The sequence below is a fragment of the Episyrphus balteatus genome, chromosome 4, assembly GCF_945859705.1.
Source record: "Episyrphus balteatus chromosome 4, idEpiBalt1.1, whole genome shotgun sequence".
In the NCBI taxonomy this organism is placed as follows: Eukaryota; Metazoa; Arthropoda; class Insecta; order Diptera; family Syrphidae; genus Episyrphus; species Episyrphus balteatus.
In genome coordinates this window covers 13,543,763-13,562,795 of record NC_079137.1, presented here as the reverse complement: position 1 = coordinate 13,562,795, position 19,033 = coordinate 13,543,763, and the positions used below count along the sequence as shown (strand labels likewise).

General features: G+C 31.5%; 1 protein-coding gene across 10 annotated transcripts in view; it reads right to left on the bottom strand.

Annotated features, from left to right (window-relative positions):
• The window catches only part of LOC129918805 (amyloid-beta-like protein), a 44,505-nt gene that overhangs the window by 15,349 nt on the left and 10,123 nt on the right, over positions 1-19,033 (bottom strand). For all 10 annotated transcript variants that reach the window (XM_055999532.1, XM_055999531.1, XM_055999535.1 and 7 more), the window contains exons 2-3: positions 1,181-1,351; positions 142-280 (exon numbers count right to left, since the gene is read on the bottom strand). In XM_055999532.1, coding sequence (XP_055855507.1) covers positions 142-280; positions 1,181-1,351 — 310 coding nt within the window. The remainder of the gene's footprint in view (positions 1-141; positions 281-1,180; positions 1,352-19,033) is intronic.

Here is a 19,033-nt window from a genome sequence, read left to right as displayed (position 1 = left end):
GATGATTAAACAATCTAAAAAGCTAAATAATACTTTTCTTTGACCTTAAAATGCAAAGCTACTTCCTCAATTTTTATGAAACATAATGCATAAAATAATTGATAGCTAATAACTCTTGAAAATAAAAAAAAAAAAACTTACCCAAGCATCTGAATGGCTTAATCCATCTGTGAACCCCCTTGCATTTGGCTGAATTCATAGCTCCTTGACGGCACCATCCTCCGATTTTCTGATAGTGAGATGACTCAACAATATTGGTAATGTCGCGATTTGGATAGACCTGTATTGCAACATACACACATAAGAAAAAAAAAAACAATACAAATGCAAATATTAGACAAAGGAAAAATAACCACAAAGGATATTTAAAGATATACAAATAGAAAAAAAAACTCTAATATACGGTAATTATTATTTGCTGAGTAGCACAGCAAATGATAGGAAGGATACATCTATACAAGAGTATTTATATATTCCAAGGTTAGACTTATAAACTTACAAAACTTTATTAAATTCTTCATGCGTGATGAGCATTAAAAAAAAAAAATACCAAACGAGAGTATTGATTTTCGCCCACAAACCACCCACATTTCTTTTTTCACATTTTTTGTTCTTAGTTTTTTTTTTAGTTATTTTTTTTTTATAGGTACAAAGAGCTGCCGCGCCGCTAGGCAATCCATGCTTATAATGTCCTTTTCAACATAAATTTCTTCTTCTCTTTCCGTTTCTTCCTCATCATAATAAGAACAAAAAATAATTCTAGGGTCTATTTTCCGGAGCCAACATCATCGCACATCCTTTTTCCTATAGCATCATCATCATTCTCGTCATCGTCATTAAAGGACAACAAATAATAAAGAAAAAAAAAAAAAAAAAAACGTATATAAATGTGCATAAGGTACATGGAACACGAGCATAAGGAACAGCCTTGAACTGAGCTAATTTAAAATTCTATATTGGGATAGCAGCGCGCATCATTAGGAGTCAACATGTGAGAGAGAGGAAATATTTACATTCTACTTGTACCAGAGTGTAGATACTTTATTTGTGTATCTAATATGTATATTTTATGTATCCGTATCCGTATCTATAGAGCGTATCCGTATTTTTCTACGTCGATTCTACATAATAGTTTATATGTACCTTGTATGTTAGGCTATCTAAGAGTGTATATACGAACCTTTTTGCAGTAATCTAAAAGATCCATTTTGTCCCGGAGACATGTTGAGCTTGGTGTCTTCTTGCTCAAGTCCGTTACCCATCGACCTTCTTCGGATAGAAATTGTGGTTGAAAAACTTGTCCAGCTTCACATAGAACTGCAATTTGTGGTTCCCATCGGGGTGAGGCAGCCTTATTTTTTTTAATAAAAAAGAAAAAAAGAATAGAAATTTAAAATGGTTAGAATACACTTTTTTTTGAAGTAGATATGTACACATATATAATGTATACATACATAATAAAGAATTTATTGTATTGGGTATAGGAAAAAAAAAATAGAGAAAAGCGGATTTGAATCCTTGATTAGTTTTTATTATTTGTTGTAGAATTGGAATGGTTGTGGAACCGATTGAACAAAATTACTTGAAATTGAATATCCAACATGTCAATAGCAGAAGCTGCTTAAGGGATAAAAATAAAAGGAATAGAAAAAAACTCAAAAGCTCATGTCTCTTTTTTGGAATCGCACAAACTGGGTTACCAAAGCAATTTTAGTTCATACAAAATGGAGAAGGTCTTTTTTTTTTAATGCAGAGTACCATCAATATAATGATGGCTTTTCAATGAAGCAGATATATGTATGCATAGCTATCACTTGACAATTTGCATCCCTTTTTTTTTTTGGTCTGTGTGTAGATGAAAATCCAGAAATACAGTCATCTATGGAAATGGGACTTTGAATATAAAAGCTGTAAAAATTGTGCAAATGATTGATTGCGAGTTATAAAATCTAAATCAAGTACATAAAGTGGAATTCGCAGTCAGGAGACATATTTTTTTTGTGGAGACAGGGTGATTTGAAATAAAAATGTAGAAAGAACACAGTTTTGAATTGAAATATCTCAAAAACGACCTCAATTAGTGAAAAACGGACAGTTGATTTGAATTCAAAATTTAAAAATTCATCAAGTTACAATTATTTTCTTAACTTATATAAAATACTAGCTGACCCGGCGAACTTCGTTCCACCTTTTCTAGTGTTTATTTCCAATTTTTTACTCTGTAGTGTGTGAACCTTTTTTAATAAAAACACAAATCGTTTCTCAACAAATTTTATACCTACATAAAATTCTTGTGTCGAAGTGTTTCTTATGAAACTCCTCCGAAACGGTTGAACCGATTTTTATGAAATGAAAAATCGGCAAACACCTATTTTCCATACCCTTAAATGGTTAGGTTGGTCCAACCAAAACATTTTTTTTATTAAAATAATTTTTTTGAAATTTTTTTGTCTTTGGTATTACAGCAAATTTTGGGAGTGCAAGTTCCTACATATAACCAAAATGTGAGTATGCAATTTTAAAGCCTTATGCGTACAACGAATTTAAAAGTTTAGCATTTTTAAATCGCGGCCTGGTTTTCGGGGGGGTTGAATAACGTGAGTAGGCTAAATTAACACAAATTCACATTCTGAATATGTATTAAGACTGATGTTTTGTCATCTCCCCAAAGCCTGAAGAATTCAATCTTGTCGATGCGACATTCGAAATGCGATAATTTGCGTAATTATCTCATTTGGGCTCTAGTGAAAACAGGCTATTAAACAGCTTATATCTTGAGTTCTATCGATCGCACAGTCAAGATTGATATCTTCAAGCTGAGGATAAATGACAGAGCCTAAATGCTTATATTCAGAATGTGAATTTGTGTTAATTTAGATTAAACCACTCCAACCACCAACCAATAACAAAATTTTCATAATTCATGAAAAATTAAACCCCCAGAGTATTGAGTCAAGCTGCCTGATACGGGCTGAACAAAATCATGTTGTCTTGAGTCAGGCTATACCCTTCCCCGTTTTCCACAAAATGTGATTTTATTTCATATTTTTTTTTACAGAAAAAACAAAAACAAAAATATAAAAAATGTTTCACAATAATAAAACACTTAGATTTTCAACAAAAATGGCGATTAAAAACATTCGTTGGTCTTAGAATGTTTAAAATTTAGAGTTATATGTATTTTTCAATAGTGAATTATAAAAAATTAAAAAAAAATGTTTTCTCAGAAATAAAAAAAAGTTTATGGTGGACCCAACCTTACCATTTAAGTGTATGAAAAACAGATGTTGGCCGATTCTCAGACCTACCCGATATGTATACAAAATTTCATATAAATCGGTCCAGCAGTTTCGGAGGAGTTTGGTAACAAACACTCCGACACGAGATTTTTATATATTAGATTTATTTTATAAGGCTTGCTCCATGATCTAAATTTATTAAAATTAATTTAATATTTTTTAAGGAATTTTATTTAATACTGCCCCCAATCTTCTGAATGCTTTAAAAAAGGTATTTATTTTAGCTGTTCAAAATTGACTTTTAAATTCATGTTTAACTGATTGCATTTAGTTATAGTGGTAGTAAATTTTGTATCAAAGTTCAAAGTTGAAATTTAACCGGTAACTGTGGCGTATACGTAATCTTTTTTTAAACAAAACTAAAAAAGCATAATCGAGTTACCTGTCAGAGTCAAAATAAAACAAATTAAGGGCCAATTTTTCAACAGTCAGTTAAACAGTCAGTTAGTACTTATTCTCCTGATAGAGAAAAAATCATTTTTTCAAACAGGCAGATATAGCTTATTCCTATGAATAAAACTATCTGCTTCTTTCAGAGACGAATAAAAATTATTCTAAGGAATAATATCAATAAAAATACTGTGTCAATTGTCAAAGCTGCTTTGAAATAATTTTGACAAAGAATACAGAGGAACACAAGAAAACAAAAACAATTATAAATAAAAAAGACGTTTAGTTTTGAATATTATTGAATTTGACAATTTTTTTTTTTGTTATTCTGTAGAATAAATTATTTTTGATTGAAAAATTCAATGTTGTTATCCGATTGTTTATGAGCCTAATAAATTTATTCGTCGAACAGTTAACTGACTGTTTATTAGAAGATGGAAAAATCGGCTCTAAATAAAATTAAAAATTCAGTAAAACATAATTAGAATATGTAAGTTTTTAAGCAAACTAATTAAATTGAATATAAAACAAAAAACGTTAAAAAAAACTCTTTTGGATCATGTAAAATGTCCTGAATGGTAAAAGGTGAGTAAAACTACTTTAGGAAAAAAATTAATATTCTTCTTGATTTTAAGTTAGCAGAGGAAATATAAAAAAATGCCTTAGGCTATTAGTTTTAGAATAGGGTAAAGTATGAATATGTAGTTACTAATTAAGTGCTCTACGAATTCAAAAAAAAATTCCCAAAAAATTTAAAAAAAAAATTATTTTTTGTCCCATTAAAGACAGTGAAAAAGTATATGAGTATAAGAAGTGTACCCTTCTGTCTTTAATATTGAAACTCATACAGTTCCTGAACGTATTTTGTACGTATAATTAATTTATTTTTTGTCTCTTTCGAATTTTTTTTTTTTTGTTAAATTAACTTTCCAAAAAAATAGATTTTTTTCATTTTGCATACAAGTCCATCCTCTGCTGACTTGAATTAATTGTGAGGACTCCACTTTTTTAAAGTATTGCTAAAATTGAATTGGTTATTTTAAGAACATGTAGCTTGTGCAGTAAAATCTTGGTGAATCTTTACAACTGGAATACTGGTATACTAGAAATTTTGATTTAAATCGATAAGTAGCTGGGAGACTGTTTTCTAAACAACTATCAGAAGGTTCAGCTATCCTTAAGGCACATTTCAAATCGAGCGTAATAATGAATAGCCCAAGGAGAGACAAGCTACTTTAGTGTAGATGAGTAAACTATATGCCTTAAGAAATATCTTTTGATGTTTTTATACTTTTTTCATGTTTTTCAAAGCATAATATCTGCTATGTACATAATGTACATAATGGTTTTGCTTGTATTTGACATTGAATAGTACTCTAGTTGACAGAGTACGTTTTTCAAACATGTTTTTGGTGTTATTCATTTCATTATCAATATTCTTTGAAAACATCCACAATTTTTTATTTCAAAGTTCAGCCACGAAAAGTATCCACAGCCTCACACACATTTTTAATTTGAATCCATTTATATACACATATTTTGTTTGTGACCAGTGAAAAAGTATATAACTTTGACAGTCAGTGTTTGAATATCAAAGGTCAACTTATTTCATTACTTACCCATCGTTTTTTTGTTTTTATTTATTTCTTAGGGGTCACTCTGGTGTATGTGGAACATTATTTCTTAACTAATCTTAAAGGTTGCTGCTACTGTTCTATTCTTGAGCTATCAATCAAGCGAGTTGACATTTGTTGATCTTTGTTATACATTTTCTGATGGTGTTTCGAAAGCAGCTCTAAAGGCCAATTCATAACAAAAATAACTTAGGCTAAGAAATGGACGGCCAAAGATTTCATGTGAACATGTATGTACTTCGCTTCGTCCACTGCGTTATACTAAAGTGGTTTGATTCTTTTCTAAGGTTATGTAAGGTGAGAGCATTTTCGAAGAGTTCAAAGTAAAATCTTGGTTATTTTTGCAGTTATCAATAGCGTATTTTTTCACTAATTGTTTAAGATGCTTGTTTTTTGCCTTTAAACGTTCATTTTGCCTTTAAACGGCCTAAATCAATTCGTTGCAATTTTCTTCTAAGAAGTTTGTAAGTTTTCTTAATAATTTATGAAAAATCCAATTTTTTTAGATAATTGAGTAATATTTTTGTTATTTTTGTATCTGAAACTTTTTTCTTCTCTTTTTTTTATTTAACTTTTTTTTATTATTTTGGTTGGAATGAAAAAATCAATTTTCGATTCGAGTTTCTTTTCATAAAATACTCCTCTTCGAATTTGTATTTATATTTTTTTTTTTCTTATAATAAGTCGAATTATGTGCTGTCTTTGACCAATTATACTGGTTCATAAAACTACCCAAAAAGATTACTTCATTTTTAGATCTTTGTTCAAAGTTTAAACCCTTTTTTGCTGTCTACTTAATTAACAAAAAAAAAAACACTCTTTCACTCTGAAATTATTTTTGGATTTCTAAGCAATAAACACTGATTCTAAGTATAAGTAGCTTCAAGTATTTTTTGTTTTTCATTCAAACACTCAACGACAATAATAGATTAATTAGAAAGTTTAAAGCTAAAAATGTTTTTCACATCTTAAGACAGTAAATTAGAAAATTTCCAGTGTAACTAAGTTTATTGCAGTTTCTCCATAAACTGCAAATAAAATTTCCCTCAAAAACTATTCCATCGTATTCTATAAATAAATTACTTCAAAGTCTTCTCTCGTTACTTGGAAATTTTAATTAAGTTTACAGAAACAGAACAGTAGGTAGGAAGGTAGATACTTGGTGCAATTGTAACAATATGTCATAGCATCTTTTAAGTTTAAGCTGTTAACACCTTTAACAGTCACTTTTTGGTTTAAAAGTTTCTAATCAAAAAGTCAGAGTCAAAAGTTTTTCTTCAAAACTAAGGTACAAGGGAGTAAAGAATGACGAACAGGAAAAAAAATCATTTTACGAGAACTTTCTAACGAATGTTTTTAACTTGTATTCAAAATAACAGCAACAACAACAATTCGTACCTATAGAAAGCCACTAGTTATAAGCAGCCTATGATACTCTTGCTATGCTCGAAAAAGCTGCTTTCACAATCATTGATAGATTTTGTTGTCCTTGCAATGAAGGACGAAAAGTAGGAGGAGAGGGAGAAAAACAGAGCAAACAACAAAATCTTTTCACAAAGTGACGTTGATTAAAAAAAAACCAACGACGACAAACGACTTATTCGAGATATGCAATTACAAATGCTTCATGCTTCAGGCTTGTGTAAACGAAACAGTGTAGGAGTAGGTTTTAATACTTACCACTTCTATGGTTAAACATTTTACAGTACTGTGTGAAAAAAGATTGTGATAGCAACAATATTTTGCAAATTTTTTTATAATACGATAAACGATGATTTTTTATTAAAAGGCATATTAACATAAATATTTATTTAATTTTTAAGCTTGTAGCAATACTCTGGATATCACCATCTGTTTTCGAGTTTAAAAAAAAAGTAATTCTACTTACATTTTTGGTCCAACAAATTTTGGTCTTACAAATTATGGTCCAAAACAGAATAAAAATAATGTAAAATCAAGTGGAAAAAATTATTTTTTTTTAGATGACATAAATTATACTTTCTTTCATCTTAACAGAATTATAATTTTTCAATTTGTTACAAAATTAAGAACAAAAAACGAATTTTTAAAGATTTTCTCGATTTTTGGACCTCAAATATCTATTCAACGGTTAGATAAACGAAAAAAGTGTTTAAGGCCTTTTTTGTAGAGCATTCAATTTCCTACAAGAATATGAAAAGAAATTTGCTAAAAAGTCAATTTATAAAAAAATTATTTTTTTTTAGTAGAAGCTTGATGTAAAAATGGAAAATTGCAAAGCGGAGGACCTTCCCATTAATACCTATAAAGAGCTCATATTTGGTGTGTATATTCTAGAGGGGTCTAGCAATCGATTTTTCGGAGTACCAAATCAAAAAAAAGAATTTCGATTTTTTTGACCCACCCTATTATACAGGGTGTCCGGTAGAAAATGGATAAGCCTAAAATGGCTGATAGGTGCACTTTTGACTGTTCTGAAACCGAATAGAAAAAGTTTCTATCGCAACCAGTTTAGAAAATATAAGCTTTTTTTCGTTCAGTGTACTTTAAATTTCATCATCTTACGTTTTCTTTAACCACAACCACGAATGAATGAATTTTATAAATTTCTTATTTTTATAATTTTCTACAATAATTGGCTCACTACATAAGATGTTAAAAGTTTTTAAAACTGTTGCATCTTTTCTTTAAAAAAAAAAATGAAATTAGTTTTTCGATGCAAAATGTAAAAAAAAATATTTTATGAAAATTTTCAAACACCTGTGGTATAAAAAAGATCCATAGGAACGTAGGTGGCCAACTTTTTTAAAAATATGCGCGTCCAAAGGGGATTGCAGAATAGTAAAAGTTTTTATCAAATCTAGAGTTACTAGCAAGTTATTGGTACCAAAGTGCAAAAAAAGCCTATTAATTTAATAAATTATTTCAACTGTAAAATCTTAAGTTTTTCACATTGCTGCCACAAATGCATGGATTCCATCAGTTTTTTTAATCAGTCATATTTTACAATAATTTTTCTTACATATAACTACTAAAAAAAGCGTTATAACCGTTAAACAATGGCTATAAAAAAATAATTTAACTTTTTTTTAATGCAAAGTAGAAAAAAAGTATTTGTTTGCTCAGTTTAAGCATGGGCATACAATTGTGCATCGGGACAGCTTGTTTTGAGTTTTGACTTTTAAAGAAAAATTGAGATCTTTGGTCCAGTTGGCCCAATGCAACCTCATCGAAAATGTTGCAATGTTTTCGAATTTTTTTTCAATTCCCAATGTTATTGAGCTACGAAAAACATCCAATATTTGTTAGATGCAATTTAATTTACAGTTAATATTGTGAGCCACTTCTTATTTTATCTTTTAAACTGGTTATTAGCGAATTAGCAAACAAATATTTTTTTTTCTACTTTGCATTAAAAAAAAAGTTAAATTATTTTTTTATAGCCATTGTTCAACAGTTATAACACTTTTTTTAGTAGTTATGTGTAAGAAGAATTATTGTCAAATATGACTGATTAAAAAAACTGATGAATCCATGCATTTGTGGCAGCTTTCACATTGCTTAAGAAGAACTTAAGATTTTACAGTTAAAATAATTTATTAAATTAATAGGCTTTTTTTGCACTTTGGTACCAATAACTTGCTAGTAACTCTAGATTTGATAAAAACTTTTACCATTCTGCAATCCCCTTTGGACGCGCATATTTTTAAAAAAGTTGGCCACCTACGTTCCTATGGATCTTTTTTATACCACAGGTGTTTGAAAATTTTCATAAAATATTTTTTTTTACATTTTGCATCGAAAAACTAATTTCATTTTTTTTTTTAAAGAAAAGATGCAACAGTTTTAAAAACTTTTAACTTCTTATGTAGTGAGCCAATTATTGTAGAAAATTATAAAAATAAGAAATTTATAAAATTCATTCATTCGTGGTTGTGGTTAAAGAAAATGTAAGATGATGAGATTTAAAGTACACTGAACGAAAAAAAGCTAATATTTTCTAAACTGGTTGCGATAGAAACTTTTTCTATTCGGTTTCAGAACAGTCAAAAGTGCACCTATCAGCCATTTTAGGCTTATCCATTTTCTACCGGACACCCTGTATATGATGGGCATCATCCATTTTTACTTGCTCTATAGGGCAAGTATTGGTTTCGTGTAGAAAAAAAAAATCATCGAGGTTTTAATCAAAACCAACATTACGATGATGGAGAAGATCAAAAATGTGGTTTTCGTCATGCCGTCCGTCGGTCTGTGCGTCTGTGCGTCCATCTGTACATCGAGCTAGGGCCTAAACGGATGGATGGATTTGCTTGAAACTTGGTACAGATGATTTTTACGTAATTCCCTAGACCCGTTTTTTTTTTTTATTTTTTAATAGGTGTGTTTTTTTGTTTATCTATATAGATTTTGTGCAAAAAAACGACATCGAGATTTTTGAAATCAAAACAATTTACGTGTTAAAAACAACAAAAACTTTATCTGTATAGATTTTTGAAAAATCCAGATAATTATCCAGATTTTACTTTCTCTCGATAAAAACAGTAGTGCCAAGGTACTTTATTTGTTGTGTTCATACAAAAATATCTGAAAATATTAACAAAAAAAAAAAGCGGAGAAAACGAGGTTTGAAAAAAACTCTCATAGAAAAAAATAATCAAAAATTTGTTTGACATGGTTGCATTGAAATGTTAATATCTCGAGATATACGCAATGCATTTTTCAGACAAAAGTCTTAAATGGATCCTGATAAGATTGTTGAACAGATATGTATATAAAATTACCAAAGTTTTTTCGAAAAATTAGAAATAAAAATAAAAAAGTTTTCACATTTGATTTTTAAAAAATCGAAAAAAAATTAAATATGGCTACCTTCAAACGCTTATAACACAAGAACGACGCAACTAATGTTAATGGTCATGGTCTTAAAATGTAGCTAAGAATATACAGATCATTTTTGGTTTTTTGTGAAAAAACAATTTTTTTGAATCCAACATGGATGCCATGGCCATATGAAAATTTTTGTTTGCATCCAACATGGATGTAATGGCCTTTCCACTTCGGAGTTAAAATAAAAAAAAAACAAAAGCAACATTTTTGACAGACAGCTGCCAAAGTATATGTACAGTGGTGCCAAATGTTTGCATGGATTTCAAAAATCCCGATGTCGTTTTTTTGCACAAAATCTATAAAGATAAACAAAAAAACACACCTAATATCTCCATTTTAACGCATACCTCCCATATAACGTTTTCGAGGTATTGCAAATTTCTCGAAAACGGCTCTAACGATTTCGATCAAATTTGGTGTGCGGAATACTCTTATTGATTCTAACAAAACTGCGTTTTTAGTTTTTCTCAAAAAAAAAGCGGAGAACGGAAATATGGCGTTGCCGTTTTTCAAAAATTGACATATTTTTTAAGTTCATATATTTCATCAAAGCATTAGTTATTTTTTTTAAAATTTACAGAGATCATTAAGTATAAAATGTGAAAAAAAAAATATTTTTAAAAAATTAAAAAAAAAAAAAATTTTTAATTTAATTTTTAAACTTTTGCTTTTTTTTTTTTTGATTTTTTTTCTACAAAATCTTAAATTTCCAATAGATATTTAAGATAAAGATACTGTGAACGACAAGAGCAAGTACGTGCGACCCAGTCGTGCATTTTATTTTAATTGATTAAACATTGTTTTTTTTTTTTTGTGTGAATGAACATGCTTAGTTTCTCGAGTCGAGAGCCAAGAGAAAAACTGTTATCAAAAATATTGAGTGTCAAATGTACTTTTTTTTGACGTTGTGTATTGTTTCTCAGCGTTATTCATTTTTCTTTTGCTAAATGTGTCATGAGCCCATGAGCTTGGCATTTATTCTAATAACCTTTCTGTTAGATATAAAATGTAGCCACCAGTTTGGAAATCCGATGGAATCATCCGAATTCATAAGTTTAACACTGTTAGACCAATGAATCCCGTGGACCGAGCTGGAACCTACATACCGCATGAAAAATAATAAGGTTCAGTGCAAAGTAGGTTGTTACAAGCGTAACCATATCAACGCTTTGACCCAAGAAACATTAGATGACTCAAACAGTTGCGAACAGTCTTTAGGATAACCAAGAAGCTCAGAGGTGTTCAGAGCTCCAAAAACCAGCTATTGAAAGATATAGATGGGAACCTGCTTCGGGTGAAGAGCAGTTCAATATGATGGAAAGGAGCATTTTACCGCATTTTCGATGAAAATGTGTACTTGCTGACTTTCCCGAAGCAACAAATTCCTGATTGCGTACCACATACACCCCAGTAGAGATGAGATCTGTACCACGATCTAAACACTTAAGAACAACATTTCCGCTGAATTGTTACAAGCAGCACCAACGACATCGAGTGAATTCTTGCAACGACTTATAGATTCAGCCAGTGACACTGAATGCTTCCCCAAAGTGTTCTCATCAAGAACAACATTCTTAGTAATCGTTCCACCGTTCTATCGAGTAAAAAGAGCACCGGAGGAGAATTTATATAGGTGACTCCTTTTTTATGTTGGTCCCCAAAAATCGGGAAGACCTAAACTTCTTGGGAACTCTCTGTAAAATTCAAATTCACTTGAAGCTGAACTTTTGTTGTCTCTTTCCATCGTTGCTTCATCTAATCTTCTCATTCCAAGTAACTTATAACTACGGTGACCATATTTCTGGAAGCGAAACTCGGTACAGATAAAAAATTCGTTGGATCGTTTTGAAAATATTGATTTTTCAAATAAAATCAAATTTTTTAAATGAGTTTTCAATTCTTCAATTCTTCTTTATTTTGATATCAAGATTTCCTAAACGATTTTATTTGAGGTTTTTGTTGCAATCATTTAAGTCGTTTACGAAATCAGAGGTCAAGAAAATGGTTTTATAATAATAGGCGTGTTTTTTTGGCAAAGCTATCCGCAGTAGGATTTCCCAAATATCATCATTGACCAAAAATTCATATGCACGCACCAAGAAAAATGAAAACATCAATTTAAACACTTCATCAAATTTCTATCCGCAGCTTTGTTTAGCTTCTATTCCTATCGGCAGCTGCGTGTTGTTTTTGTAATGCATGTAAACGCCAACTGCGAATATGGATATCAATGCCAAAAAAACACAGCTAATGTCTGTTAATAATTTCTAAAAAAATATTTTTTTGATCAAAATCGGGAGAGCTGTTTTTTTAAATTTTAATTTTTTTTTTAAATGATTTTGAAATTGTATGATCTTTAACACAACTTTTAACATTTTCTCAAAAAATTTGGAATTTATCTGGGTTCTTTACTCTTCCATATGTTGTTCTTTATTCGAAAACATTTTACCTGGTGGAACTAAATAATTGACGAACATTTAAAAAAAACTAAAGCCTAGTGGAGAGCCGAAACGAAAATTTTCATACAAAACCAGCACAAAATTTTGATTTTCGTTGCACAATACGCAGCTTAGGTAACGAAATTCTTATCTGTGCTAGAATATATGGAGATTTTTCAATCATTTGTCACTCCCATTTATTTGTCCAGGCAATTTTTCTTGCAGCAAAAGTTTTTTGACTTTGGAGACATAGAAAAATTTTCGGTTTGCTTCAGCAGCATACTAGGCTTAATGCTTTATCCGAAAAATTTGAAAAATTTTAATTTCCAGCCACTGTTTTCTTGTTTTCCGTACAAAGTTTTTAAAATATTGAATACAAAAATCAGAGAACGTCCGAATACGGGACAAATTACAAAATACGGGACACTTATACGTCCCGGGTTTCTTAAATAAAAACCCGGGACAAGCTGTAGAAATACGGGACAGTCCCGGGTAAACCGGGACGGATGGTCACCGTACTTATAACAAGCTTTCAAAGCACAACACGTATTGTGTTTTTATATTTTTGGTGTGTTTTTTTAATATCTAACAAACATGTTAAAGACAGATCTTCTTATAAAGCTCTTTGTTACATAAAAATATTTAATCTGATGATGAATAGAACGAAGGATAAAAAGGATATCGAATTTCAAAACGAGAGGAGAAGATTCAAAATTTACTCCAAAATGTGTTACATTCTTATCGAGGCGTAACACCCCAAACTGTAAGTCCACATGACCGATCGATATTTATAATATGAAAGAAAAACAGAATACACCATTCATCCAAGAAGACCATACGTTGACCAAAAGTTTATCCATTTAACCTGAACCTAATGTTAAAGCCAGTCACATGTACCTACATACAAGTTATAACCCAATAAAGCTGGTGTATAGTATATGATGGCTTCCATGAATGTTCAAAAACTGTAATACAAATTTTCTTAGAAAACCATCCTCTATAAACCTATAAAAAAGTATATATATACAAGATACAAACAACCCTTTGACCTATTAATCAAGTCTTTTTGAAATCGTAATAAAAAGCAGCAAACAACCAAACTTCATGATGGTGCAACAATTTAATTTCAATCATCTTCCTTTAGCATGAAATCTATATAAAAAAATATAAAACCCTTTAACTTTTTCTATCTCACTTCCTTTCTTGTTAATAAAAAAAACAGCACACATACGAGTAATATAAGAAGTCTTAATATTCCCTCAGAAGAGGGCAAAGGAAAGATATAACTTTTCGCCATACTTTCCTCTCCAGAGAGCTACTCTCAAGGATCTTAATAATAATAATGTCTATGTAGCTTAAAGAGGCTGTGTGGGAAGTATCTCTGTGATATGGCCTATTGTTCTATGTTCGGACTTAAAACAAAAAACAAAAAAAAAATACAGAACCCATTTCTGCCCATTTTCATATAAATTTTAATTTAACAATGATATATTATTATTATTTTTTGCTATTAGCATTCTGGGTTGGATGGGTGGAAGGACTTTTAGTGATACCCAAGGAACCCACAAAAAAATACAACAAAAAAAAAAAATACAAAAAACAAAATAGGGTAGCCCACATCCAGTGCAGAATGAAACTGCAAAAGACTATACAACACCATTCAACTGCACTATGCCCTACATTTCCATAAGATACAAGCTATGGGGGGGGGGGGCGCACATTGTGTGTGCGTGTCCTTTTTATTTCTCTTGGATGCTTCTTATCTCTTCATATAGTATATTATACTCCAGCTCTCGCCTAGTATGATGATGTTTCTCGTTTCTCATAATAACATATTCTTCTTTTCCATAACACACAAAGAATGTGTAATTATGGAGAAAATAGAACAGAAGAGTCCTATTATATGCATGTATTTGCCTTATAATTCTGACTTTGTGTGTCTGTGTGTGTGTGGGTTTGTGTAGATGTCAGAGATGAACAATGCGAAGATTTTTTAATTATGTTAAGTTTTAGTCAGTTCTTTATTTTTTTTTTTTTGTATATTTTATTTTAGCTCAAATATATGAATATTTTTTTAAGAGACTTTTATTACACACTGCTAATGGTGATGGTTTGTCATTGAGAGGAATTTTTTTTTTTTTTTTTTTTTTGAGGATATTCCTATGGGGAATGGGAAGAACACAATGAAATGACCCTCATGGGATGGTATTTTTTTTTTTTTTTTTAGTTGGCTTCTTTTGTTTCATATCCAAGGTTCGGTGATGGTGAACAATGTTTGAATCTTAATCGAGTACCAAGGAGATCCCAATTTCAAATGCGGCCTTCTGGATGTGATTTTGGAAGGCTGGCTTTTCATTGTTAAAAAAATTCATGTTGTATACTATAAAATGTAATTTGCTTCACAAAAAATACCAAAATATAGTCTGAAAGCCAATAGTACTGGAATTCATTTACCTAAGCCAAATATTTTACAACTGATGAAAAAAAAAATTCTTCTGAAAAGAAAATAATTAAAAAAAAGTACGTATACGCCATAGTGAACTTTTTTTCTACTAGGGTTGATATAATGGTGTAAGAGTTGTATATATTTATAGAAATAGCAATTTATAGTGCGTTTCATCAACTAGTATGCTATTTTATTTTTGTTAAACCTTCGAAATTTGTTTACATTGAGGTCACACCACTACTTGCAACGTTGAAATTTTCAATTATTTAAATAACAAAATACAAAAAGTACATGTATTTAGATTAACTTTTTTTGTTGTAACTTTATTTTAGTTCGTTATAGAACTACGAGTACATGTTACATGAAGGAAGTTCGAGTCCTGATTTTAAAACCCTTATCACCCCTCGTTATGTTGCTGCTTGTTAATAAAATATGAAAAATTAGAGTAGAATTCAACAGGCTAGGAAGAAAGTTCTCCAATTAAATTCGGAGTAAATGTCAACTTCTAAACAGTGAAACAAAAATGGGAATCAAAATATTTAATTGCGTGTTTTAAAAAGCTCCAAGAACTGTCGATTACAAAGCTTTGTCATTTTTTGAGCAAAAAAGTATTTTCAGAACACGGAAATTGATAGTGGAATCCTTTTTTTATTATACTAACAATTTCCACAGAATTGAACTGATAGAAACATTGAAACTCTTCCTATGAATTGAAAAATACAAAAGGATTGTTATTAGCATCTCCATGGATAACGTTAACAAGATCTGCAAGTTCTCCGTTACCAAGAATTCAACATAGTCAATAATGAATGTCAAGTAGTAAAGGAGTCAATTATATTGTGTAGTGTAATGACTAATATCTTCCATTCCATCATTCACCACAAAACCTTAAGTTCAGAAAGAGAGTCATACCTGGAATAGATAATAATAGAATAATAAGAAAAACTCAGTTCCATACAAGACGCCATTATCTGCAGCGTTTGCCAACTACGTCAATGTTACTTCACACTCAGCCATTCTGCGTAAAATCTTGTTATACATGCACTAGACATCACTGCCCCAGAGATCCATTTAATGACACTAATACATCAAATCATGTTATGAACGACCCTCAATTATGTAATGTTGAAAAATAGCAGTTATAAACGTCAAATCTAAGCAAAAGAAACCAGCTGGAAGACTTTCACAAGTCTAACTATTCTCATGAACAACTACATTATAAAAGAATTCATTCGCATAAGGCTTGTGAAGTAACGGGATCATCCCTGATTGCATCCGTTGGTTGCTGAAATCATTTCTGAAAATCACTTCAGCACTCAACATTCATTGCATAAGACGTTCTAACACAGTTGTGAAGAAAAGTCATTCTCAAAAACTCCTGGAACACACAAAGGCAACTAAATCTGCATTTACATATTTGGTATCAGACATGGAAATATTAATACCCGGTAGACCCGACGACGTTTTCTGAAGTCAATTTTGCAAAATGCACAAAAAATCGAAAACTACAAGTCTTCAAATGAATTCATTAAAGACGGATTCTCTCAAAGAACATTTGACATTTACAAACGGACAACGTGCCCGTAACCCCAAACCTTTCCAGCACAGAAATTATGGATCAACATAATAAAACCGGGTGCACACATGCGTTTTTTGACGCATACCGCAGCCATTTGATTATGCAAGAATCATATACAAGCCCAGCGATGACGCAACTATGTTTTGGGAACCTGCGTGAATTTTTTTCCCGCAGCGTTACCGCACGAGTGGTTATATTTTTCAGTAGATTTACGCACCATTACCGCACTTGTGTATAATTTTTGTAGAATCAAATAGCTGCATCATACGTAAAAAAAACGCATGGTGCTGAATCGTATCCATCGTGACAAGGTATTGTCTTAGGCTTCCATTTCCATTCAGCGTCCCAAGATCCGAAGCGAATTCGTTCAGCGTAAAACCCGATAAACAAGTTCCTTACTCAAAACTCATGTATATTTATTGATAGTTTTGGCATGTTTAGATGTTAAATGCAGCCCAATGCAGCAGCCCTCTTTGTGAGTGTTTGATGGCCTATTCAGCGTCGTTAGACCAGAAGTGAGTTCGTCCAAAGTAAGGCTCAATGTACTCAATCGCGTTACGGTGGATATCATTCGCGTGTGGCCGTGTTGATTTTGATTGTTTTTAAGCTTTGACATTGCTCAAGACAGCAGCTGTCTACGTGAAAGTCTGCTGTCTCAAAATTTTAGTTCCTATTCAGCAGAAACTGAGGCGCGTTCTTCCAACGAAATACCTAATGTGCAAGTTTCTTACAATAGAGAGATGACTCTCTTGGAATAGAAAATAATAGAATAATAAGAAAAACTCAGTTCCATACAAGACGCCATCATCTGCAGCGTTTGCCAACTACGTCAATGTTACTTCACACTCAGCCATTCTGCGTAAAATCTTGTTATACATGCACTAGACATCACTGCCCCAGAGATCCATTTAATGACACTAATACATCAAATCATGTTATGAACGACCCTCAATTATGTAATGTTGAAAAATAGCAGTTACAAACGTCAAATCTAAGCAAAAGAAACCAGCTGGAAGACTTTCACAAGTCTAACTATTCTCATGAACAACTACATTATAGAAGAATTCATTCGCATAAGGCTTGTGAAGTAACGGGATCATCCCTGATTGCATCCGTTGGTTGCTGAAATCATTTCTGAATGTCACTTCAGCACTCAACATTCATTGCATCACCACTGCATGTTTTCTAGATGTGGAGAAAAAATTTCTTTTTGTATATACAGAAGGCCTTCAAAAATTCAACGTTCAACTCGACAACAAACTTCAAAGACCTATAGCATCAGACGTTCTAGCACAGTTGTGAAGAAAAGTCATTCTCAAAAACTCCTGGAACACACAAAGGCAACTAAATCTGCATTTACATATTTGGTATCAGACATGGAAATATTAATATCAATTTGGCAAAATGCACAAAAAATCGAAAACTACAAGTCTTCAAATGAATTCATTAAAGACGGATTCTCTCAAAGAACATTTGACATTTACAAACGGACAACGTGCCCGGAGCCCCAAACCTTTCCAACACAATTAAAATTTGAGAAATTATGGATCAACATAATAAAACCGGGTGCACACATGCGTTTTTTGACGCATACCGCAGCCATTTGATTATGCAAGAATCATATACAAGCCCAGCGGTGACGCAACTTTGTTTTGGGAACCTGCATGAATTTTTTTCCCGCAGCGTCACCGCACGAGTGGTTATATTTTTCAGTAGATTTACGCACCATTACCGCACTTGTGTATAATTTTTGTAGAGTCAAATAGCTGCATCATACGTAAAAAAAAACGCATGGTGCTGAATCGTATCCATCCTGACAAGGTATTGTCTTAAGCTTCCGTTTCCATTCAGCGTCCCAAGATCCGAAGCGAATTCGTTCAGATAAACAAGTTCCTTACTCAAAACTCTTTGTGAGTGTTTGATGGCCTATTCAGCGTCGTTAGACCAGAAGTGAGAAGTGAGTGAGGATATCATTCGCGTGTGGCCGTGTTGATTTTGATTGTTTTTAAGCTTTGACATTGCTCAAGACAGCAGCTGTCTACGTGAAAGTCTGCTGTCTCAAAATTTTAGTTCCTATTCAGCAGAAACTGAGGCGCGTTCTTCCAGCGAAATACCTAATGTGCAAGTTTCTTACAATAGGTTTCTGTGAACTTCACTCGTTCATTTCCTTAAAAAGACTCGAAAACGCATAATTTGCCCACACTAAGAGAACAAAATAGTTAAAATCGGGAAAACTATTTTAAATAGTTAAAAATGGTTATTAATAGTCAATCCAAGTGTTCTCCAAATTAACTATTAACTAAAGAGATAGTCAATTTTAACTACTATTTTGTTAAAATTGATTATTCAATAGTTTAATTATCTATCAAATATCAAAT